At 45.2% G+C, this 26430-nt stretch overlaps 1 protein-coding gene across 2 annotated transcripts in view; it reads left to right on the top strand.

Moving 5' to 3' along the window:
• polr1a (RNA polymerase I subunit A) overlaps nt 1-26430 on the top strand; it is a 139239-nt gene that overhangs the window by 48082 nt on the left and 64727 nt on the right. For both annotated transcript variants that reach the window (XM_078223480.1, XM_078223491.1), the window contains exons 18-24: nt 2561-2719; nt 9620-9718; nt 11986-12138; nt 14210-14292; nt 16778-16943; nt 23669-23890; nt 25442-25656. In XM_078223480.1, the coding sequence (XP_078079606.1) occupies nt 2561-2719; nt 9620-9718; nt 11986-12138; nt 14210-14292; nt 16778-16943; nt 23669-23890; nt 25442-25656 (1097 nt within the window). The remainder of the gene's footprint in view (nt 1-2560; nt 2720-9619; nt 9719-11985; nt 12139-14209; nt 14293-16777; nt 16944-23668; nt 23891-25441; nt 25657-26430) is intronic.

Here is a 26430-nt window from a genome sequence, read left to right as displayed (position 1 = left end):
TCAATGTGCATGTTGAAGTCCCCCATGATTATTGCCGTTCCGTTTTTACACGCATCCCTTATCTGCTTGTTTATAGCCCTCCCCACCTCAACATTATTATTTGGGGGCCTATATACCACACCTACTAGTGTCTTTCTCCCTCTACTATTCCTCATCTCTACCCATAACGATTCCACGTTTTGTTCCTTAGAGCCTATGTCATCCCTCAGTACTACCCTGATATTATCTCTTATTAATAGCGCGACCCCACCACCTTTTCCTTCCTGTCTATTCTTCCTAAACGCCTGATACCCCTGGATATTCATCTCCCAGTCCTGGTCACCTTTCAGCCACGTTTCTGTAATGGCCACTAGATCGTACCCACTCGTGCTGATTTGCACCATCAACTCATATACCTTGTTCCGAATGCTTCGTGCATTCAGGCAAAGTGTCCTTATTCCAGCTTTTATCTGGACCCGCTTTGATGAGTTGCGAACACCCTCTCCCTCTACTCCCTTATCTAAATTACCGCCTTCATTCACTTGCACCCTCTCCTCTACCATTAATTTTGTAATTCCCCTTACCCCTGCATCCTCCACCCCATCAATTAGTTCCTTGATCCTAGTCAACTCTTCTAGCTCCCCTCCCCCCAACCTATCTAGTTTAAATTCTCCCCAGTAACTTTAGCCAACCTACCGGCCAGGATATTGGTCCCCGTGTGATTCAAGTTCCACCCGTTTTTTGTATACAGATCACCCCTGCCCCTAAAGAGGTCCCAATGGTCCAGGAACCTGAATCCCTGCCCCCTGCACCAGTCCCTCAGCCACACATTCATCTTCCACCTCACTCCATTCCTGCCCTCACCTTCCCGTGGCACAGGCAGTAATCCTGAGATTACTACCTTTGCTTTCCTCTTTCTCAGCTGTCTCCCTAATTCCCTGTACTCCCTTTTCATGACCCCTTCTCCCTTCCTACCCACATCAGCGGTACCAATATGTACCGCTACCTCAGGCTCCTCTCCCTCCCACCTCAGGATTTCCGGGACGCGACTAGCGACATCCTGGATCCCGGCCCCAGGGAGGCAGACCACCATGCGAGAATCCCGCCTACCTCCGCAGAAACGCCTGTCTGTCCCCTTCACCATCGAGTCCCCGATTAATACCGCCTTCCTCCTCTTTTCCTTAGCCCTCTGAGTTACAGGGCTGGACTCCACTGCGGAGACACGGCCACTGCTGCTTCCCCCAGGCGGGCTGTCCCCCCCAGCAGTACTCAAGCAGGAGTACTTGTTGTGCAGGGGCAAATCCACTGGGGTGCTCTCAACCACCCTAGCCTTACCCTTCCTGGCCATCACCCACTTGGCCTCCTCCCGTTGCCCTGGTGTGACCACCTGATGATAGCTCTTGTCTATCACCTCCTCATTCTCCCTCATCAGCCTAAGATCCTGTCAGAGGGTTAAATGGTGGGGAAAGGTTGCTTAACATCGGCATATTTTCTTGACTATATGGAAGATCGAGGCATTCAAAATGTGAAAAGAATTTTAGGATTATTTCCGCTTATTCTTGATTCCCCCACTAGAGGGAATAGTTTTCCCATCTACAGTGTTGGATCACATGTACCATTTTACATACTTCAGGTAATCCTCACGCTTCTAAGCTCAAATATATGAAAGCCAAGTTTATGGAACCTGACCTCAGTTTCACCCTTTGTTCTGGTATCAGCCGGGTATATATTTACTTTACCCCTCCAAGTCCAATTCACCTTTCCTAATGTTGAGTGCCTTTACTTTCTCAGAAGACTAAGGAAATTTGGCATGTCGGCTATGACTCTCACCAACTTCTACAGATGCACCATTGAAAGCATTCTTTCTGGTTGTATCACAGCTTGGTATGGCTCCTGCTCTGCCCAAGACCGCAAGGAACTACAAAAGGGCGTGAATGTAGCCCAATCCATCTCTCAAACCAGCCTCCCATCCATTGACTCTGTCTACACATTCAGCTGCCTCGGCAAAGCAGCCAGCATAATTAAGGACCCCATGCACCCCGGACATACTCTCTTCCACCTTCTTCTGTCGGGAAAAAGATACAAATGTCTGAGGTCACGTACCAGCCGTCTCAAGAACAGCTTCTTCTCTGCTGCTGTCATGACTTTTGAATGGACTTCCCTTGCATTAAGTTGATCTTTCTCTACACCCCAACTATGACTGTAACACTACATTCTGCACTCTCTCATTTCCTTCTCTATGAATGATATGCTTTGTATAGCGCGCAAGAGACAATACTTTTCACTGTATGTTAATACATGTCAAATCAAATCAAATCAAAAGTCATTGAACACAGTTCAACATCCGGATGGGTTTTGGCCAAGGCTGTAGAACTGAGCACCAACATCATAAACGCGGCAGGAAGTTGACTCGTATTCCTTTTTCTGACAAAACATTGCAAAGAAATTTTTCGTTTTCCTTAAAATAGCAAGCAAAAGTTGTTCTTGAACTGCCAAATGAAATGATGCAATTCATTTATTATGATCCTTATAGACATAATTACTGGCAAGCTTTTAATTCAAGTCACTTTTTTTTTAACAGGCTATCCGAAATGCTTTTAACTTAGCTGAGTCTGCCTCAAGTGATGAAGCTCGGGACAAGTGGCAGAATGCTCACCTCAGTAAAGATCCCAGGGACATGAATGTGGTGGACCTGAAATTTAAAGAAGAAGTGAATCAGTACAACAACGAAATCAACAAGGTCCGAAATGAGAGAACTTCAGGGTTGATTATTTTTTGGTTCTTTGCTAATAGAGAATATTTGTTCCAGTGGAGGTGATGGGGCTGAGTGTTCAAGAATGTAACAGCGCCATGGGTGTACCTACACCTCATGGACTGCAGCAGCTCAGGAAGACAGCTCACTAGCACCTTCTCGAGGGAAATTTCCATTAGGTACCTTTGTTTAACTATAAGGTTTTTGTCTTTTTTAAACCTTGCCCCCCCCCCACTCCGTTCCTTGTTCATACTTGGAATACCATGTAGAGTTTTGTCTCCATATCGCAGGAAGGATATACTTGCCTCAGCGGAGGTGTAACGATAGTTCACTAGTTTGATTTCTGGGATAAAAGGGTTGTACTATGAAGAGAATGGGGTAATACCTTCGGGGGTTTGGGGGGAGCCTGCTGCCAGCAGCCCTGTTGTATCGCCAGACTCAGTACTGGGATACTCAATGTCAGCTCAATTGGACTGCACATCAAGATGGCCAGACAGTTATCAAGGCACCCAACCAGAGTCTGATTACTCCTTTCATTTGCTGCTAATAGGCTCAAACTAGTGAGCTTATCCACAGCTGATGCAGAGTGAAATAACACTCTGATAGGGTGAGAACCAAAGGTAAGTAACAGTTGGCAGCAGGTGCGTGCGTGCAAGACCACGAGACAAGGGAGAGCGCGGTGGCTAGCCACGATGAGGACACAGTGTGGGGACCCAAGGTCTCTGCTGGCAGCAGAGCGGACCCTCGTGCCAGGCCAATACCAGGCGCACATGACTCTGAGGCCACGATGAGGACACAGTATGATATGGGGAAGCCGAGGACTGTGTCGGCAGCAGAGTGGACCCTTTATACAAAGGGAGGGAGACAGAAAGCAGGAAATTACAGACCAGTTACCTGTCAGGGAAAATTTTAGAAGCTAACATTAAATATGTTATAGCAGGGCGGTTAGATGAATGCAAAGCAACCAGGCAGACTCACATGGTTCTGTGAAAGGGAAATCATGTTCCACCAATTAATTGGAGTTCTAAGAAGAAAGCTAAGTGTTGTTGATAAAGGGGAACTATCGTTTAAGACTTATCTAGATAGCCACATGAACAGACTGGGAATACAAAAGAATGGTCTAGTGGGCACATGAGCGGCGCAGGCTTGGAGGGCCGAAGGGTCTGTTCCTGTGCTGTATTGTTCTTTATTCTAATGGATGTACTGTACTTAGATATCCAGAAGCCATTTGATAAGGTGCTGCTGCAGAAAATAAAGCTCATATTATAGTGGTAACATTGGCATGGATTGAAGATTGGCTAGCTATCAGAATAAAAGTTTTAACAACACCAGGTTAAAGTTGGACTTTAACCTGGTGTTGTTAAAACTCTTACTGTGTTTACCCCAGTCCAACACCGGCGTCTCCACATCGTAGCTATCAGAAAACAGAGTAAGCATAAATGGATCATTTTCTGGCTGGCAAGATGTAATGAGTGGTGTGCCACAGTTCTGTGGCCTCAACTTTTTAAGTTATTTAAATGACTCGGATGAAGGAACCAAAGGTATGCTTGCTAAATTTTCTGATGACGCAAACATAGATAAGAATGTAAGTTGTGAAGAGGACATAAGGAGGCTACAAGGGGATATGGATAGGTTAGGTTGGTGGGCAAAGATCTGGTAAACGGAGTAAAATGTGGGCAAATGTGAAATTGCCCATTTTGACTGGAAAAATAAAAAAGCATATTATTTAAATGGTGAGAGACTGCAGAGCTCTTAGAGGCAGAGGGATCTGGGTGTCCTAGTGCATGAATCGCAAAAGGTTAGTATGCAGGTATAACAATTAATTAGCAAAGCTAATGAAGAGTTATTGTTTATTGAGATGGGAATAGGAATACAAAGGTGGAGAGATGCTTCTGTTATGCAGAACATTGAGACTACGGCCGGGATTCTTCCAAAAAAATTCTAAGCCCTCCAATGTGCAGGAAAATGGGAATAAATCCTGCTGGTTTTTTTTAGCGTGATTTCCAGAATGAATCTCCGACACTCTGTGCATCACAGAGTGCCTCAGCGTGATTTACTTTGGAAATCGGGGGCGGGGCCTATTCCCACCTGAGAGGCCGGCGGCATAGCGCTGAGTGGGCCACTGCGTGTGTGCCGATCTCTGTGGAGATCGGCATCTGTACAGTGACCTCGCATTGCCGGCCTCCAAATCGCTGGCCAGCCCCGCAACCCCTCATCGCTGGCCTTCCGACAGCCCGTCTCCTGATCGCTGGACTCCCACCCCTCCCCGGTCAGCCCCGATCTCCCCAACCCCCGACAATCCCAAACCACCCTCTCCGCCCCCCCCCCCCCCCCCCCCCCCCCCCCAAACCAACCCAGATGGCCAGCCCCAATCGCCGTCCTCCCTCTGCTACCAATCCCAATGCAGAATGGCAACGGGACCTCTCCACCCCCAAAGAGGCACCACCCCCTTGTCTGGTGGGCAATGCCAAAGTGCCCCTTGGACAGTGCCAGTTTGCCCCATTGGCAGTGCCAGGGTGCCAGGCTGGCACTGCCCAAGGGGCGACCGCCCCTTACCCCCGACCTCCCAGGCGGGGTCGCAATGGCAACTCTTCCCTCCAGCGGGGTTGGAAATGAAGATTTCCATATTGTAATCAGCTCCACGCCGATTTCTGGTGCGGAGCTGATTATGCTGGAAACCTTAGTCGCGGAGGCCGTGACACCCAGCGGGAAGAGCGTGAAATGGCCTCCACTGACGTCTCCCGGCAGAGCAGCGCAGCGGGCTGGGAGACTCGACCCCCACATCTGGAATACTGTTTGGGCTGGAAGAATTGACCCCCACATCTGGAACACTGTTTGGGCTGGGAGAATCGACCCCCACATCTGGAATACTGTTTGGGCTGGAAGAATCGACCCCCACATCTGGAATACTGTTTGGGCTGGGAGAATTGACCCCCACATCTGGAATACTGTTTGGGCTGGGAGAATCGACCCCCACATCTGGAATACTGTTTGGGCTGGGAGAATTGACCCCCACATCTGGAATACTGTTTGGGCTGGGAGAATTGACCCCCACATCTGGAATACTGTTTGGGCTGGGAGAATCGACCCCCACATCTGGAATACTGTTTGGGCTGGGAGAATCGACCCCCACATCTGGAATACTGTTTTCATCTCCTTATTTAAGAAAAGGTGCTAATACTTTGGAAGCAGTTCAGAAAAGGTTTACTAATTCTGGAATGGATGGGTTGTCTTATGAGGAAAGGTTGGACTGGCTAGGTTTTTTTTGAAGAAGTGACCAAAATGGTTGACGAAGGAAGGGCCGTGGATGCTGTCTATATGGACTTTAGTAAAGCGTTTGACAAAGTCCCTCATGGTAGGCTAGTGAAAAAGGTTGGATCCCATGGGATAAAGGGGGAGGTGGCTAGATGGGTGGAGAACTGGCTTGGTCATAGAAGACAGTGGGTGGTAGTGGAAGGGTCTTTTTCCGGCTGGAGGCCTGTGACTAGTGGTGTACCGCAGGGCTCTGTATTGGGACCTCTGCTGTTTGTGATTTATATAAATGATCTGGAAGAAGGAGTAACTGGGGTGATCAGTAAGTTTGCGGACGACACAAAACTGGCAGGACTTGCAGATAGTGAGGAACATTGTCAGAGGCTACAGAAGGATATAGATAGGCTGGAAATTTGGGCAAGGAAATGGCAGATGGAGTTCAATCCTGATGAATGCGAAGTGATGCATTTTGGTGGGAATAATGTAGGGAGGAGCTACACGATAAATGGAAGAACCATAAAGGGTGTAGAGACGCAGAGGGACCTGGGTGTGCAAGTCCACAGATCTTTGAAGGTGACGTCACAGGTGGAGAAGGTGGTGAAGAAGGCATATGGCATGCTTGCCTTTATAGGACGGGGCATAGAGTATAAGAGTTGGGGTCTGATGTTGCAGATGTATAGAACGTTGGTTCGGCCGCATTTGGAATACTGCGTCCAGTTCTGGTCGCCACACTACCAGAAGGACGTGGAGGCTTTGGAGAGAGTACAGAGGAGGTTTACCAGGATGTTGCCTGGTATGGAGGGGCTTGGTTATGAGGAGAGATTGGGGAAACTGGGGTTGTTCTCCTTGGAAAGACGGAGGATGAGGGGAGACTTAATAGAGGTGTATAAAATTATGAAAGGCATAGATAGGGTGAACGGTGGGAAGCTTTTCCCCGGGTCGGTGGTGACGTTCACGAGGGGTCATAGGTTCAAGGTGAAGGGGGGGAGGTTTAACACAGATATCAGAAGGACATATTTCACACAGAGGGTCGTGGGGGCCTGGAATGTGTTGCCGGGCAAGGTGGTGGAGGCGGACACACTGGGAACGTTTAAGAACGGAGTGGGAATGGAGGGATACAAAAGAGTGGTCTAGTTTGGACCAGGGAGCGGCGCGGGCTAATTGTTCCTTGTTTCTCGTTTCAAGGCTTCATTCTATGATCATCTTGCTGGTGCCAGTACAGAGCGAGACTGCGGATAGTTGGGAACCTGTCTCAGGGGCAGGGAATTCATATGGTGTTCGTGGAAGTGAAAATGACTAGGGTTGGGAAGCATTTTCCGATCAGGGCCATTGTGATCTCCTGGACTCGTTTCGATCGCCTCAGGGGGTCGGAGAGGAATTTCCCAGATTTTTTTTCCCCATATTGGCCCTGGGGTTTTCACTCTGGGTTTTCGCCTCTCCCTGGAGATCACATGGTCTGGAATGGGGGGGTGGGGGTGAGTTAATAGGTTGTGATGAACAAAGCATCGTAGCTGTGAGGGACAGCTCGGTGGATAGGATATTGGTATGTAGATAGGCTGGAAAATTGGGCGGGGATCCTGGATTCAGGATTCAATCCTGGACCGGGGAGCGGCGCGGGCTTGGAGGGCCGAAGGGCCTGTTCCTGTGCTGTATTGTTCTTTGTTCTTTGTTTGTATTCATTAGATGCAATTGGATACATCCATTAGCTCTTTTCTCTTTGCAGATGCTGCCAGATCTGCTGAGATTTTCCAGTATTTTCTCTTTTTGTTTTGTATCCATTAGGGTTTAGAAGAGGAAGTGGTTAAAATTCTCCCTCAGTGTACCCGAACAGGTGCTGGAGTGTGGCAACTAGGGGATTTTCACAGTGACTTCACTGCAGTGTTAATGTAAGCTTACTTGTGACACCAATAAATAAACTTTTAAAACTGGCTAGATTCTTGAGAAGCAAGGGGGTCGAAAGGTTATCGGAGGTAGGCAGGAATGTGGAGCTGAGGTTACAATCAGATCAGCCATGGTCTTGTTGAATGATGGAGCAGTCTTGAGAAATCATAGAAACCCTACAGTGCAGAAAGAGGCCATTTGGCCCATCGGGTCTGCACCGACCACAATCCCACCCAGGCCCTACCCCCATATCCCTACATATTTACCCGCTACTCCCTCTAACCTACACATCTCAGGACACTAAGGGGCAATTTTAGCACGGCCAATCAACCTAACCCGCACATCTTTGGACTGTGGGAGGAAACCGGAGCACCCGGAGGAAACCCACGCAGACACGAGGAGAATGTGCAAACTCCACACAGACAGTGACCCGAGCCGGGAATCGAACCCAGGTCCCTGGAGCTGTGAAGCAGCAGTGCTAACCACTGTGCTACCGTGCCGCCCCAAGGTGGGCCTACCCCTGCTTCTAATTCATAAGTTTGTGACATATTTAATGACCATCCAGCTAGAGTTGGAAATGTCTCGTTCTGTAGTAGCTTTCTGTCTTGGAAGACGATGGTTTGTGCTGTGGTTGTCAACTGTGTGTTAAATATGGTCTGGCCCCACCCTGGCACAGCAGTCTCTGGCGTACCTGCTTCAGAGAAAGACAGTGCTGAGAAGGTACACGATTCGCTGGCCTCTGTTTTCTCTGGACCCTCTTCTCAGGCAGCTGAACTTTTAGTTTCTGCTTGTTTTATGACCTTGGCGATTGTCTCCCAGTGGCTCAGTCATCTAATCGCTAACATATTAGGAGTAATGTTTATATTTGTTGCCTTAGCACTCTTCTGACCGAAGGGGCCGTGCACTCATCATGGAACCTGTATGATTTTCATTCTGTTCAAATCGATTACCTCAGGCGTACAGGAAAACAAAGTGTTCTCACAATTACACATGGAAAAGATTGCAGCACCTCTCGGAATGTCAGTGATTATAGTGAGCAGCTCTGCAATTTAAAAACCGTACTAAGTGACCATGAGGGAATATTTGATCAGAGCTGCCATTGTTGGTAATTCTATAACGTAAATGTGGTTATGATTAAACATGAGTGAATGATTAATCATTTCTACAGAATTAGCAAGTTAATAATTTGGATTCAAAATTTGATTTCTGATATTACAAGGATTCTGTATTCTGTATCGCCCATGATCTTATTGAATGATGGAGCAGGCTCAAGAGACCTACTCCAGATGTGTGTGCATATATCTTCATGTGTATAATCTGTATACTGTGAAGAATGATGAAAAGAAATGGTAATGCAACAGTTATCAGTAGACTACTGCAGATAAATGTTTATCTGTTCTTTGAATCAGAGTTTTACACCACAGGAGAGAGACCACTTGTTCCATTTGTGCCCAGCTAAGCTCTTTGCAAGTGGTGCTCCATTCACCTGCCCTCTACCCACACACTGTTTCTGTCTGTGCCATGCCGGTAAATAATAGGTTCTCTTTGGTTAAGATAATGGATTTTATTCACTCTACTGCTAACATCTACTGACACTATATTCTGCACCCCCTCCTTTCCTTCTCCCTTATCTACTCTATGAGCAGTGTTTTGTTTGTATAGCGCGCAAGAAACAATACTTTTCACTGTATCCCAATACAATGTGACAGTAAATCAATTCAAATAATCCATTATACGTTTTGCTTTGACTGACAGGTGTGTATGCCCCTGGGTCTTCACAGACGATTTCCGGAGAATAATCTGCAGCTCATGGTGCAGTCCGGTGCAAAGGGCTCGGCTGTTAATACTATGCAGGTATTTTTCTTCTACAACAGTTGAGATCTATGCCATATTTGTATGTACATCTTCCATTTAATGCAAATACCCAAGCGTGGTTTGACAAATCTAGTTGATATTTTGGGGAAGTCACCAGCCTAGTGCACAGGGGAGTATCTTTGGATGTTGTCTGTATTAAATTCCATAATCATTTGAAGGGGTTCTGTAGAAGAGATTATTAGGGAAATGCAATTGGAGGTAACCTTGTGATATGGGTCGGAAATTGGTTGGGAAGCACAGAGAATAGGGCTAAAGGGTTTGCTCACTGGCAAGGATGACGGTAAGTTTAAGTTTATTTATTAGTGTCATAAGTAGGCTTACATTAACACCGCAATGAAGTTACTGTGAAAATCCTCTAGTCGCCACACTCCGGTGCCTGTTCGGGTACACTGAGGGAGAATTTAGCATGGCCAATGCACCTGACCAGCACGTCTTTCGGACTGTGGGAGGAAACCGGAGCAACCGGAGGAAACCCACGCAGACACGGGGGCACTTGCAAATTCCGCACAGACAGTGACCCAAGCCAGGAATCAAACCCAAGTCCCTGACGCTGTGAGGCAGCAGTGCTAACAGCTGTGCCACTGTGCTGTCCATAAAATGGTGTTCCGTAGTGTTCCTGTGCTGGGGCTTCAGCTTAAAACCGTTATATGGTTTGTTAATGACTTGGATAAAGGAATAGGTATATTCACATTTGCAGTTGTAACTAAATTAGGAGACAAAAGAACAAGAACAAAGAACAGTACAGCACAGGAAACAGGTCCTTCGGCCCTCCAAACCTGTGCCGCTCCTTGGTCCAACTAGACCAATCGTTTGTATCCCTCCATTCCCAAGCTGCTCATGTGACTATCCAGGTAAGTCTTAAACGATGTCAGCGTGCCTGCCTCCACCACCCTACTTGGCAGCGCATTCCAGGCCCCCACCACCCTCTGTGTAAAAAACATCCCTCTAATATCTGAGTTATACTTCGCCCCTCTCACCTTGAGCCCGTGACCCCTCGTGAATGTCACTTCTGATCTGGGAAAAAGCTTCCCACCGTTCACCCTATCTATCCCCTTCATAATCTTGTACACCTCTATTAGATCTCCCCTCATTCTCCGTCTTTCCAGGGAGAACAACCCCAGTTTACCCAATCTCTCCTCATAGCTAAGACCCTCCATACCAGGCAACATCCTGGTAAACCTTCTCTGCACTCTCTCTAACGCCTCCACGTCCTTCTGGTAGTGCGGCGACCAGAACTGGACGCAGTACTCCAAATGTGGCCTAACCAGCGTTCTATACAGCTGCATCATCAGACTCCAGCTTTTATACTCTATACCCCGTCCTATAAAGGCAAGCATACCATATGCCTTCTTCACCACCTTCTCCACCTGTGTTGCCACCTTCAAGGATTTGTGGACTTGCACACCTAGGTCCCTCTGTGTTTCTATACTTCTGATGACTCTGCCATTTATTGTATAACTCCTCCCTACATTATTTCTTCCAAAATGCATCACTTTGCATTATAAATTTTGTTGGTGATGACAAAGGGTTGCAAAAAGATAGATGAGCTAAGTGAATGGGCACTATTTTAGCAGCTGGAATTCAGGTTGGGGATGTCTGACATTATACACTTTGGAACTGAGAAGGATGGACTATTTTTTTAATAGCGAAGCTAGAAGCTGTGGAAGAACAAAATCATTTGGATGCAGATGTCATGATGGCCAATCTCATTTCACTTGGAAACCTGAAAATCAGCAGAGAGACAAAGAACTTTAATGTTCAAGAAAATAAATGCCTTTAATGACTTTGAGAAATGCTTTACCACCACACCTCCCCCCCCCCCCCCACACACACACACACACACACACACACACACACACAGCATTCCTTGCGGAGCCGGCCACTATTGGCTGGATTATCCGGTCCCACTGTTGTCAATGGGAATCCCTGTTGTTCGCACCCTCTGCCGCCGGGAGGGGGTGTCGCTGTTGGCAGGACCAAAAGATTCTGCCCAATGAATTTCGTCTCCATTGTAACATAGGAAACTGACAGCAGATGACGAGTGAGACTTTATCCAGAGCAGTATTGCCCTATTCAACCTCCATGCATCAGTGTGTGTGTGTTTTTTTTTGTCAGATCACTCATTTAAGATATATTTGAAATAGTTAAACGATTTGTAATGCTCTGTGAACCAAGTAAATCTGTCTTTGTTTACAATTCTCATGAAATGATAACAAAATTATGTCACAAATGTTGTTTGTTTCCAGATTTCGTGCCTTCTCGGTCAGATTGAGCTGGAAGGAAGGCGACCTCCACTGATGCCGTCTGGGAAATCTTTGCCCTGTTTCGAACCTTATGACTTCACTCCGCGATCTGGCGGTTTTGTTACTGGCCGATTCCTCACTGGTATCAGCCCTCCGGTAGGCAAAAATACATCAAGGGTTTTGGAAATTGTTTTATTGCCAAGTTGAAGTCGGTGATTGATACTGTTCTTGCGTGATTATTGCTCGTATAAAATAATTGGAAGGTACAGTAATTTAATTGCTGCCTTTTTGGTACCAGATGTTTGCTTGGAGGAACGCTGGGAACAGCAGAGTTCTGCTGCCATGTCCACGTCATTCTGTCGTGAAGGGAAGTGACACTTTCCTAATGTTAGTTACTAGGGGCGAGATTTTCTCCAATATTGGCAAAGGCTGATGTCAGGCGGGAAAAGCAGCATTGAGGTCGCCAATGGCAATGGTAGCTTTTTCCGCCATATAGTCCGCACCTTAGAGAAAAGGAAAATTGCAGGCAAGGGATCCATGGTGTATCATTGGCGAGAAGCCTCGGATTCATCTGCCTCACCATCAAATCAACTCGATGATCCGGGTGCCACTTTTAAAGTCCTAATGCACAGTTAACCAGGAAACCACCATCACTCAGGTGCACCCCCCCTGGCATCAAGCTAGCACTACCCTGACTTTATAGTGGCACACCCCTCTCCACCCTGAGTGCTGCTCTGGTCCCCAAGCTCCTCTAGGTGTACTGCTCACCAGGTGCACGCTCTCTGAGACCAGTCGTGCTTCGCGCTGCTCTGACATGCCGCTGCGGATGGAATTTTTTTTTTTACGTTGTGTTTGATATGGGCCTGATAATGAGATGTTAATTTATTGTAATGTTCCCAACATTGAACTGGCTGGGGTAGAGGGGAGTGGACAGTCGCTCCCTACTTTTACATCATCGTCAAATGCGACTTTGGCCTTCCCACGATATTTTCCACTTCCCATCGCCAAACCCACCTGACGCGAACGGGAACGAAAAATCCTGACCTGTGTATCAGCAGTGGCTCAGAGGTGGCGATCTTACTCTGTATCAAGTGGGTTCAGGGTGGAGAGGGTCGTGCCAGGATAAAGTCAGGGTAGTGCTAACTTGATGCCGGAGGGGGCATCTGGTGAAGCAACACTGACCTCTGAGTAGTTATTTCAAAGTCCCACTACAGAGACTTGAGTACAAAATTGCTGATATTCCAGTGCAGTGGTGAGAGAGTGCTACTCTACCAGAGGTGCCATCTTTCAGATGAGAACATCATAACAGGAGAAATAGGCGCAGCAGGATGGCATGAGCCCACTCCATTATCCAGTGATCATGACTGGTCTTTGGCCTCCAGTCTTCCTGTTTCCCACATTCATTTATTTCCCGAGGGACCGAAAATGTATCTATTTCAGCATTAACTAACCTCAATGATTTAACCCCTCTGGGTCAAATCAATGCTCTGTCCTCTCATGGGTATAAACAACCCACTGACACTATTTTGAAGAAGAACAGGAGAATTCTCCCCTTGGGCAATATTTATTCCTGGACAATGAAAAAAAACCCAACAAATACCTGGTCAATATTGCAGATCTGTTTGTGGGATCTTGCTGTGTCCAAATTAACAACTGCGTTTACAACGCTTAAAAAGTGTGGGCTTTCGTTAACCGTAAAGTGCTTTGGGATGACTTTGCCTATCAAAAATCCATCTAACTCATCCTTGAATAAATTTAACAACACCGCCTCCACTGCTTAGTGTGGAACAGAATTCCACAGACAATGACCTTCTGAGAGTAAAATGTTTACCTAATTTCCGCGTTTAAAGGGGAAAATGGTAGTGGCAGGGAGTGCGAGGCAGAAGTCAACAAGTAACATAGTGATCTGATGAAGAGTCACCCAGACTCGAAACGTTGGCTCTATTCTCTCTCTCCACAGATGCTGTCAGACCTGCTGAGATTTTCCAGCATTTTTCTGTTTTTGTTTCAGATTCCAGCATCCGCAGTATTTTGTGCTGAAGTTACACAGTGATGATAACCCTGATCGCAGTACATTGTAAATTTTGTTTTTCATAAACATTTATGGAAGGAAAATGATTACAGTCGTTGGCACAAAAGTCTAAAAGTGATATGCCAGTGCAAGTTGGTTGCAATTATGAAAATATGAAGGGTAACTATTACTAAATGTTTCTTTCTTGTACTCTAGGAATTTTTCTTTCACTGTATGGCTGGTAGAGAAGGTCTGGTGGACACAGCTGTAAAGACCAGTCGTTCTGGGTATCTTCAAAGGTACAAAACTATTTTAAGCTTTCAATACTGAAATGTACTGTTAATTTTGTCCTTTTCCTTTGTGCGTCCCTCCCCCCCCCCCCCCCCCCAACCCCCTGTAACAACAGTACTAAACAAACGCAAGGGTGGATGTGGAGAGAGTGCGGTTTGTTTTGTCAATGACTCAGTGATGCTGTGTCAGCCGTGGCTCAGGGAAGGACTCTTGTCTCTGAGTTAGGAAATTGTGGGTTTGAATTACATCTCCGAGCTGAGCGCAGTAATCTATACCAACACTTCTAAACAGTGCGGAGGTTGTGCTGCACTGTCAGAGGTGTCGTTTTTCAGCTGAGACAAACAGAGGCCTGTCTGCCCAGTATGTCAAAGATCCCATGGCCCTATTTCAAAGAAGAGCAGGTGAATTAGTCCCCGTGTCCTGTAATATTTCTCTCCTCAATTGACATCACTTAAAACAAATGATCACCTGGTTATTAGCACGTTGCCATTGCTATGTAGAAATCGAATCATGCGATGGTTACAACTTAAAAGGAAGTCTCAGCCTCCTTCCTGGCCCTGCCAGCTTTCTGCAGAGTTATGGGGAATAGGCAGGTGAATGGGGCTAGCTGGGCTGAACCGGTCTGCCAAACCACTTATTACATCCTGCCAATTGAGAATAAAAAACACCTATCCCTACTCTCTGCTTCATGTTAGCTAACCAATCCTTTATCCATGTTAATATGTTACCTCCGCCACCACAAGCTCTTACCTTGTGTTCTACTTGATATGACACCTTATCCAATGCCTTCTGGAAATTCAACCATGTACACCACCTTACTATACTCCTTATACACTTATGACTATGTGACCAAATTCCCCTACAATTCGATTTTCAAGTTTGCTGACGACATCACCATTGTGGGTCGGATCTCAAACAATAATGAGAATACAGGAAAGGGATAGAGAATCTGGTGAACTGCCGTGACGACAATAATCTCTCCCTCAATGTCAGTAAAACGAAGGAGATGGTCATCGACTTCAGGAAGAGTAGTGAAGGACATGCCCCTGTTTAAATCAACAGTTGTGAAGTGGAAATGGTCGAGAGCTTCAAGTTTCTCGGTGTCCAGATCACCAACAACCTGTCCTGATCTATAGTTAAGAAAGTCCACCAACGCATTTACTTTCTCAGGAGGCTAAGGGAATTCGGCATGTCCGCTACAACCCTAATAAATCAGTTAAACGCAAATTCCCTTTCACAAAGCCATGTTGAGTCTGCCTGATCTTGCTGTAGTACCCTGCTGTAACCTCTTTAATAATGAATTCTACCCCATTTTCCTATGATAGATATCAAAATCTGCAGTTGTGCCCTGGCTGCCACTTTTCCGACATCAGAGCAGAAGTATCTAATTGACAGTAAATGAGATGTCCTGAGGTGCTATACAAATGCAACTCTCTCTCTATGTTATTAAGTGGCTGTGATACAACTTGAATGAAACATGTCGGGAAAATGACATGTAGCCTGTGAAGTGAATTTGTGTCTCGTGGCTTGGCTCATTACTGATCTAACTTGCTTGGGAACTTTCATCCTGTGCACAGAATTCCTTTGTGAACTAACTTCCTGGCTCCACACACATCTCACTCAGGTGTACACAAGAACATAAGAAATAGAAGCAGGAGTAGGTCACCAGGTCCTTCAAGCCTGCCCCACCATTCAATATAATCCATGGCTGATCTATGCCGGCCTCAACTCCTTTTTCAATGCCATTTCCCCATAGCCCTCTATTCCTTGGTCTATCAAATATTCATCCACTTCCACTTTAAATTCTTCTAATGATCCTGCCTCCACTACCCTTTGGGGCAGAGAATTCCACTCTCTGCGAGAAGAAATTTATAGACACCTCAGTTTTAAATGACTGATATCTTGTAGCGATGTCCACTTGTTCAAGACTCTCCCACTAGTGAAAACATCTCACCATCTATCCTGTCAAGCCCACTCAGGGTCCTATATGTTTGAAAAGGTCACCCCTCACTCTTCTAACTCCAAGGATTACAGACCCAGACTATTTAGTCTCCCTTGATAGGACAACTCTCTCATCCTAGGAATTAGCTGGTGAACCTCCTTTGGACTGCCTCCAATGTTACTATATCCTCTTTAAGATAAAGGGACCAAAACTGCGCAATATTCCAGGTGTAGTCTCTTCTCTCATTATGTGCCCCTTACTGTCAATTATGAGGGGTGACTGAAAATGTCATAAGGTTGGTTTTAAGGAGTACCTTAGCATGAGAGAAATGTGCAAAGACGTTCAGGGAATGAATTCAAGAGCTCCAGATTGAGCTGCTTGAAAGCACAGTGGAAGTGGAGCGAGGATAGTTGTGGATGTCAGTGTTGAAGGAACACAGATTGCTGTGCAATGTGGAGGGTGGCTATAGGAGCATACTGCCACTGAGCCACAGCTAACATGGAAACGGGAAAATAACTATGCCATTGACTCTGATTTGAATTTTACCTTAGGTGCATCATAAAACATTTGGAAGGGCTGGTGGTGCAGTATGATCTGACAGTACGAGACAGCGATGGCAGTGTCATACAGTTCTTGTATGGTGAGGATGGTTTGGATATTCCAAAGACCCAGTTCCTGCAGCCAGAGCAGTTTCCATTTATTGCCGCTAACTATGAGGTGAGTTTTCGTTCAACTTGTTTGAATTATTGAAAGATTTGCTTAGTCAGCAGACAAAAATCTACCCGACAAAGAATAAAAATGGCTTTTGGCAAACGTGTAACCTCCCATTGGTATTATCTTAAATCTAATGAACAAAGGGCTTCAATGCAAGCTTTTGTAAGATAGCTTTAATTCATTGTTATCCTGCTGCAAAGGCTGCTTAGAAATCAATGAGGAAATCTCCCTGGCCAGTGAGGTACTGAGTCATACAAACAATAACCAACAGAAAAATCATAACAGGTAAGTTTATTTATTAGTGTCACAAGTAGGCTTACCTTAACACTGCAACAAAGTTACTGTGAAAATCCCCTAGTCGCCACACTCCGGCGCCTGGTCGGGGACACTGAGGGAGAATTTACCATGGCCAATGCACCTAACCAGCACGTCTTTCTGTGGAAGGAAAACTGGAGCACCCAGAGGAAACCCATACAGACACGGGGAGAATGTGCAAACTCCGCACAGACAATGACCCACGCCGGGAATTGAACGCGGGTCCCTGGCGCTGTGAGGCTGCAATGTTAAACACAGTGCCACCGTACCGCCCAGGTACACCAAGTAATTAGGAAAGCTAATAGAATGTTATCATCTATTGTGAAGGAATTGATTGCAAAAGTAGGGAGGTATGCTTCGGTTGTACAGGGTATTGGTGAGACCACATCTGGAATACTGTGTACAGTATTTATCTCTTTATTTAAGGAAAAATGTAAATGCATTAGAAGCAGTTCAGAGAAGGTTTACTAGATTGATACCAGGAATGGGCGGGCTGACTAATGAGGAAATGTTTGGATAGGTTAGGTTTGTATCCACTAGAATTTAGAGTAAGAGGCGACTCGTACAAAACCTTTCAGATCCTGAGGGATATTGACAGTATTACGATTGGACATTCAGATCCCAGAGTGGAACACTGGCTCGATAGGTCGTAATTTTTATCTTTTTGTTTCGAGACGTGGATGAACAGAGTCACAGGACTGCTGAGTAACTGATAACAAAAGACTAAAACATTTATTAAACAACAATTAACTATAATACACGCTTCCTTCACCACACTGTACCTTTACAGGTTTATACAGATTTAAAAGGATTACACAAGTTATAACATATATCTTATATTCTAAGTAAGTCCATGTAAACCAATAGACAAAATGTCATTAAGACACGCTGAAACCAAAAGGGATAGATTCCACCCAATACAACCTCTGGATTTCTCATCAAATCCCCCAGATGCTTGTTACACTGTGAGCCAACTAGTTTCACTGGAACTCTTAACTTCTATACAAATGTTTCCAAACTCATGCGGCCCAGCCAGCGATGCCCATATCCCGTAAAAATGAGTTTTTAAAAACTCCACTCTCAAAGAACATTTGCATTAGAATCTTCTCCCAAATAATACTTTTTTTCTGATGCCTTCACCAAGGATCCGCTTCCCAATATCTGCTTCTAGCATTACTGCAATGTTTTTTTAGCACTCCAGCAGCAGGCTTGAAAATTGTCTAATGGTTGTATCTTGCTTACACTTGGTGCATGACGCTTCTGAGCCTTGGTAGGGATATGTTGAGTTTTTTAAATGGGAGCCTGATGTGTTTAAAATCCAATTTAGAATGGTAAAATCTGTTTTTGGCTTCACTGGCCAAAAACTAGCCATTGGCTCAGCAGATAAGATTTAAACTCATTTTCTCTTTAAATGCATTTAGTCATTTTTACATTCTGAGCGAACAAAATGTCTTTTGAATGAGGAAAATGCTCCCTTAAACATAATTTCAAGTATGAATTTGGTGTTTACCAGACTCTTTGTTAGTTGGCACACAAGTCTGTTGCCTCAGAAATTAAATAATCATTATAACTTATAGAAGAAGGAGGCCATTCGGCCCATCGAGCCTGCACCGACAACAATCCCACCCAGGCTGTAATACCATGTATTTAACCAGCTAATCTCCCTGACACACAGGGCAATTTAGCATGGCCAATCAGCCAAACTCGCACGTCTTTTAGACCGTGGGAGGAAACCGGAGCACCCGGAGGAAACCCACGCAGACACAGGGAAAACGTGGATACTCTGCACAGACAGTGACCCAAGGCTGGAATTGAACCCCAGTCCCTGGTGCTGTGAGGCAGCAGGGCTAACCACTGTGCCACCATGTCACTAATGCTCGTGTAAAACAATAGAAACACACACACAAAGTTTTGTAATTCTGGTGTTTGAAAGACTCAACATTAGATCTAATGTAAACAAAGTGTTCGTTTTTAATGTCCGATAGATTTTTAATGTGGAATATCACAGACATTAACAAACACTTGTTCTGTGTGTCATAATGGCGAGGATGCTGGAGTGATCCATGCTGGCCTCTCAGGCCAGCTCCGCATCGCAATCGTCCCACACTTTAGGGTGGCGCAGTGGTTAGCACTGCTGCCTTACAGCTCCAGGGACCCAGGTTCGATTCCTGGCTTGGGTCACTGTCTGTGTGGAGTTTGCATGTTTTCCCCATGTCTGCATGAGTTTAAGAACATAAGAAATAGGAGCAGGAGTAGGCCATCTGGCCCTTCGAGCCTGCCCCGCCATTCAACAAGATCATGGCTGATCTGAAGCGAATCAGTTCCACTTACCCGCCTGCTCCCCATATCCCTTAATTCCCTTATCGATCAGAAAACTATCTACCCGTGATTTAAACATATTCAACGAGGAAGCCTCCACCACTTCAATGGGCAGAGAATTCCAGAGATTCACTACCCTCTGAGAGAAGAAGTTCCCCCTCAACTCTGTTCTGAACCGGCCCCCCCTTATTTTGAGGCTGTGCCCTCTAGTTCTGGTTTCCCCTCTAAGTGGAAAGAATCTCTCCACCCCTACCCTATCCAGCCCCTTCATTATCTTATATGTCTCTATAAGATCACCCCTCATCCTTCTAAACTCCAACGAGTACAGAACCAATCTGTTTAATCTCTCCTCATAAGCTACACCCCTCATCTCCGGTATCAACCTGGTGAACCTTCTCTGCACTCCCTCCAAGGCCAATATATCCTTTCGCAAATAAGGGGACCAAAACTGCACACAGTACTCCAGTTGCGGCCTCACCAGTGCCTTGTACAGTTGCAGCAAGACCTCCCTGCTTTTATATTCTATCCCCCTCGCGATAAAGGTCAACATTCCATTCGCCTTCTTGATCACCTGCTGCACCTGCAAACTGAGTTTTTGCGATTCGTGCACAAGGACCCCCAGGTCCCTCTGCACAGTCGCACGATGTTTCTTCCGGGTGCTCCGGTTTCCTCCCACAGTCCAAAGATGTGCGGGTTAGGTTGATTGGCCATGCTGAATTGCCCCTTAATGTCCCAGGATGTGTAGGTTAGAGGGATTAGTGGAGTAACTTTGTGGGGTTAGGGCTTGGGATGGGATTGTGGTTGGTGCAAAATCGATGGGCTGAATGGCCTCCTTCTGCACTGTAGGGATTCTATGATTTCTATGATTTCAAGTCTTTTTTTTGAGTGTGGTGAGTTGTGCTGGGGTGGGGGTTGAAGCCTAAACACGCCAGTGAGCCAGCAACAAAGAGCCCCCCCCGTCCTCCACCCGTCCTTCACTCGATACGGGCTGCCTTTATTGGGCATCAGGGCCCTCCCGATGGGTGCCACCGCCGGTCCTCCCATCATGGCACCCACCCAGGTACCACCCCTGGCACTGCTCCTGGCACACTGGCTGTGCCTGACACTCTCATTGGCAGTGCCCAACTGGCGTCGCCAGGGTCCATGGTCACTGCTGGGGTGTCTGATAGGCACCGCCAGATTGGCACTGCCCAGCCATGTCCCTGACTAGTGGGGGGCCTCAATGACCTTCAAGCCTCCTGGTGTGACCATCATGCTAGGTCTGTGCTAGTGGAGACCAATTTGCGCCGTTATGGTGCCTTACCTAAAGTCTGGAAGATTCCGTGCGCTGGGATTTGAATGGGCAGTGCATATTTAAATGCTATTTTAAATATGCTAATCAGCTTTGCGTCCTCTCTGCGGCTTGCGTCATTAGAAAGGGGCTGGGAGATTCGCAAAGTGTTTTGTACTGAGTGCGAATCATATTTTTAGTTCACGCGCTATTTTCCTGGCTTGATGGGCTGATTGCCGGCATGGCAAAGTGATAAAATCGTGCCCGTTATCTTAAAACCACCAACAGGTTCTTTTAGGAAACCATTTTAACCACAAGAAGGGAAGCAAGGGTAAAAGAATACTGCTTTAAAATTACTTAATATGACTTGGTGTGCGCAGTTCAAACAAAACAGTCCTTGGGAAACAAATTTCAAATTGATTTCAGCAGATCTGTGCTTGCTTCCACCAACATATTCAAGTTTGTACAGAGCCTTGCGTTTAAATCCATTCCAGCAATACTTCTGTCTTGAAGTACAGGAGCTGTATAAACAGCCACTAAAGGTGTGTGAGCACTGCCTTTCAAATGAAGGGATAATGTTTATTTTTTGAAAGAAAAAGAGAGGAACTGATTTGAAACATACCTCTGTTCCAGGGTGTGAAAAAGTCCTGAAAGCGGTTACCCATTGCTCTAGTGCTTTTATGTCCTGTGTCTGTGTTTCTTTGAATGATACTCAACTTTTGAAACTGGTTAATAAATGTAGTCCAGCCCTGAGGCTGTGTCGAACCTTCGTCATATTGTTTTATTGTCTTCTCCCAAATGTGATCTAAAACATTTGAGGTTAGTGTACCTGAGTGACAATCAGAAACTTGGGTGTACCAAGTGAGTAGATAGAGAGAAATGTATTTAGTAGCTGCAAATCTTTCAAATGTCTTTTTTGTATTATTAATCACTCTTCAAATAGTGGGTAAATGCACTGTCCAGCGTAGAATTGTTATGCAGACTTAAATAAGCCCTATGTTGGATTCTTCTATCTCTACTGAGTTAGTAAAGGGGTGCTGCAACTGATTTTAATACATTTTTAAGTTGAAGGGTGAAAAATTAGCTTTGGTTTTCGCTGCTAATTGGATGGCTGCATGTGGGTGATGGGTGAGAACTAGCTGGGACTCTGCTATGATACCTTGTGGATGAATGACTTTCTGCAATTTGCTGCCTAAACTCCTGAAAAGGACAGCTTGGGAAGAGGTATGAAAGGCTTGATGGCGCTTATGAAATTGTGCACTGCGTAAGCTCAGGAAATGGTGGGGTATGATAGAATTCGTCACAGAGCAATATTCTACGCAAAGAAAATATGTTACTTGTGGTGAAGTTTATTCAGTGATTTGTTAGTTATTCATAAAGGAATGGAACAGGATCAGTTGCAATAAAATGAAGAATTTGCATTAATATGTGCCTTTCATGACCACTTCCAGGATTTCAGTCTCTCCTTTCTGTATTCCTCTTCCTTAGTATGCCACATGCATTCGACCTTCCACACAATCTCTCGGGTGCCCAAACATGCCAATAGGACACTACTGCTTACAGGCTGTATTAAGATGTCACCAAGCTTTTGATTTACCTTGAATGTCTGGCTTCTCACCTAGCCAACTTTAAATCTGGTTCTTGCAGCTATTTCTTTAACTCCTCGGTTTCTTCGACTTTCTTTTGTTGCTTTGAGAAGTCTGCTTTCTGCAGCAGTCCAGCTTTCTTTCCTAGGGTGGCCCTGGTTGCCAAGCAACAACCTACTTTTCCTTTAAGCCCTGTTTGCTTTCACGTCATAAACCCTCATTACCATGCATGTATCTAAACCAAACTGAAGTTATTAACCCTTCCAGATATAATAACACAATTAAGCTTGTTTAAAGCTATGCTCTATTTCTAATACCCACAAATACAAATATAAATTATTTAAAACTACCTCTGTTTCCTGACAACAGGGTGGATGGATGTGGAGAGGATGTTTTCACTTGTCGGAGAATTTAGAACTACTGTTTAAAAATAAGGGGCCACTCATTTAAGTTAGAGATGAAAATAAGTCTTTTTTTCTCAGAGTCGTGAGTCTCTGGAACTCTCTTCCTCAAAAGGCAGCATCTTTGAATTTTAAGACAGCTAGATAGGTTCTTGATTAACAAGGGGTGAAAGGTTATCGTTCATGGCTGATCTAATGTGGGGTTGATGTTATAATTAGATCAGCCATGATCTTATCGAATGGCAGAGCAGGCCCGTGGGACTGAGTGGAAAACTCCTGCTCCTAATGTGTATGATTGTATGACCCTCTGGTTTATCTGGCCTGTCCTGGGACTGCCCATTAATGTTCCAGGTTGCTCAGTATGGCTTGAGCTACGGCTAAGTAAGAGGGGCTGATTTTGGGATCTCTTGAATGGATTCCTGGTTTAGGCAGAGGCAAAAATAAAATGTAATGGTCCTGATTGGTATTTGTAACCCTTGCTTGAGAGTGATGGTGTGGAGACATTGAGGAATGGCCGAAGAACAGGAGAGAGCCATTCTAGTCCCTGAACCTGTTGTGCCATTCAACAGAACAGGGCTGATCCATCAACCCGCCTTGGTTCTTTAGCACCTTAATAGTCTGCCTAACAAAATCTATCAATCTCAGTTTGGAAAATTTCAGTTGCTTTAACCGCAATAGGTTAACATTTACAATTGCGACTCCCAGGTGAAGGGTAGGTGTGTGTTGCATCGTTCGGGGATAAAAGGAGAAGTTTGGGTTGGGGAGAAGGATTTGGTTTAGAAATTAAGCAAAACTCTTCAGCAAATTTGATTCGGCTGTATCTCTTGTGTTTGTTAGGTCATCAAAAAGTCGAAACACTTGGAAGAGGTTTTAAGTAAAATGGATTCAGAAGCTCCAAGCAAGATCCAAAAAGCAATAAAGAAGTGGAAGGCAAAGCACCCAGCTCCCTGCCCTCGTCTCGGCGCATTCCTGCTGTATTCACAGAAGAAGTTCAGTAAGATCAAGGCCATGAATCCAGATACGGAGCTGATAAATTCCAGGGACTCTGCAATCCAACAAGTGAGTGTGTGTTCTGAATGAGGAGTTCACTGTAGTACAGAGAGAGGAAGAAGAGGCTTTTTGTTCCATTGAACTGACTCTACCCAGTGTCTGTGTATGATTATTCCATCACAGGCTTCTTTCCCCAATTAATAACCCATTTTGCTATCAATGGCCATAATTTTCACAACTTAGATTTTCATGTTTTTAAAAATTCTGAATGCAACAACAACTTGGATTTATGTAGCACCTTTTATGCAGTAAAGCGCCAAGGGGCACCTGATAGGAGCATAATCAAGCAATTGATGTTGGGCCAACATTTGGACTATCATTTGGACAAGTGATTAAAAACTTGATTTGATTTGAATTATTATTGCCACATGTATTAGTATACAGTGAAAAGTATTGTTGCTTGCGCGCTATATAGGCAAAGCATACCGTACATAGAGAAGGAAAGGAGAGGGTACAGCCCGCTTCATTGGCACCACACCTACAAACATTCAATCCCTCCACCACCGACGCTCAGTAGCAGCAGTGTGTACTATCTACAAGATGCACTGCAGCAATTCACCAAAGATCCTTAGACAGCACCTTCTAAACCCACGGCCACTTCCATCTAGAAGGACGAGGGCAGCAGATACATGGGATCACCACCACTTGCAAGTTCCCCTCCAAGCCACTCGCCATCCTGACTTGGAAATATATCGTCGTTCCTTCGCAGTCGCTGGGTCAAAATCCTGGAATTCCCTCCCTAATGGCATTGTGGGTCAACCCACAGAACATGGACTGCAGCGATTCAAGAAGGCAGCTCACCACCACCTTCTCAAGGGCGACTAGAGATGGGCAATAAATGTTGGCCAGCCAGCGACACCCTTGTCCCACGAATGAATAAAAAAAAGAATGTGGTGTTACAGTCATAGCTGTAGGATATTGAGAAAGATCAAATTATTACAAGGAAGAGATTGTAATAGAGCATTATTAGAGAGTTTGAAAGAGTTAGAATAGAGTCTTAGAAACATAGAACCCAAGTAAAAAATCAAATTTGAGAATATGCAGAGCACAGCTTGCAAGAAGTCGCCTCATTCTGGAGCCATCTTTCTCGTTATTCCTTGGATCAAAACTTGGTCAAAGAAGCAGTTTTTAAGGAAGGTCTTCAAAGGAGAAGAGATTTTGGGAGGGAATCCCAGAGCTCTGGGCTAAGGCAGCTGACGGCCAGGCTGCCAGTCATGTGATAAAGTGGGGAGTGCACAGGATGCGTTGGAGGAACGCAGGGCTCCTAGGAGAGTTGTCGGGCTGTCGGAGGACACAGAGATGGAGGCTGTGGACCCAGTAACTGTGGCACTGAGTACAGGAATGTTTTAACCCATTGTACCAGCCAGGGATGCACTAAAGTGGATTTTATTTTGCGTTGTGTTTGTTGGCAGGTTCCTGGAGATTTGGGAGCTGCTGACTGAAAAGAGCAAATATAAATATTTGAAGAATTCTGATTGTCCTGTCTCTTGCCTTTCAGTTTTAACTCATTTTGCCAGCCGGGTTTGCACTAAATTGGATTTGTTTCTCTGTTGCCTGCAGTTACTGGAGATTTGGAAGTCACTGGATGAAAAGAGCAAATTTAAATATTTGAAGAAGGCAGCTCACTGTCCCGACCCTTGCTTTTCAGTTTATCGTCCGGATATTTATTTTGGCTCCGTCTCGGAAAACTTTAGTGATAACGTGGACAAATATTTCACTGACCAGGAGGGCAAAGGAGCGAGTAGCTATAGCAAGTCGGATCTATCACAGGATTGGTATTTATCAAGTATACCCTATCTAAAGTAACTTTGTTAACCTTTCTCTTAAACACACACTGGTGCTTGGGAAGGTTGGGTAAGTGGCATTTAGAAATTACACTCCACAATGGACAACAGCTGGTTACAAATCCAAAATTTAAAATATTTCTTATCTAACTAACTACAATCATTGTAATTAATTTGGAGAATGGATGGTTTTAATGGAGTGTCCCTTCATGTTGACCAGGCCCTCAGTATTCAGGTTACCTCAGGCCAAAAATAGCAACACCTGAAATCATTGAATTATACACTGGTTGCAACAAGGAAGGAGGCCATTCAGTCCGTCTGTGCTGGCTCTCTGCAAGAATGTATCACCGAGTCTCACTTTTTCATCTTTTCCCTTTGGCCCTGCAATTTTTTGCTCTTCAAATAATTGTCCAATTGTCTTCTTAAAGCCACAATTGAATTAGCCTCCATCACACTCGCAGGAACTGCATTCTAGAACCTAATTACCTGCTGCATTTAACAAAACAATTTCCTCATATCACCATTACTTCTTTTACCAATTATCTTAACTTTTGGTAGTCGATCCTTGCACCAGTAGGAACAGTTTTTCCTCATCTACTCTGGGCCCTCATGTTTTGAATACTTTTATTGAATCATCTTTTAATCTTCTCTTATCCACACAGAATAACTCTAATTTCTCCAATCCATCCATATAACTGAAGCTTCTCGTCCATGGAACCATTTTTGGGCCAGTCATATGAATACTATGGCTACAAGAGCATCCCA

Source organism: Mustelus asterias, chromosome 1 (genome assembly GCF_964213995.1).
Source record: "Mustelus asterias chromosome 1, sMusAst1.hap1.1, whole genome shotgun sequence".
NCBI classification, from domain to species: Eukaryota; Metazoa; Chordata; class Chondrichthyes; order Carcharhiniformes; family Triakidae; genus Mustelus; species Mustelus asterias.
Note: the sequence above shows the minus strand (reverse complement) of the source record. Positions and strands in the feature narration are given on the sequence as shown.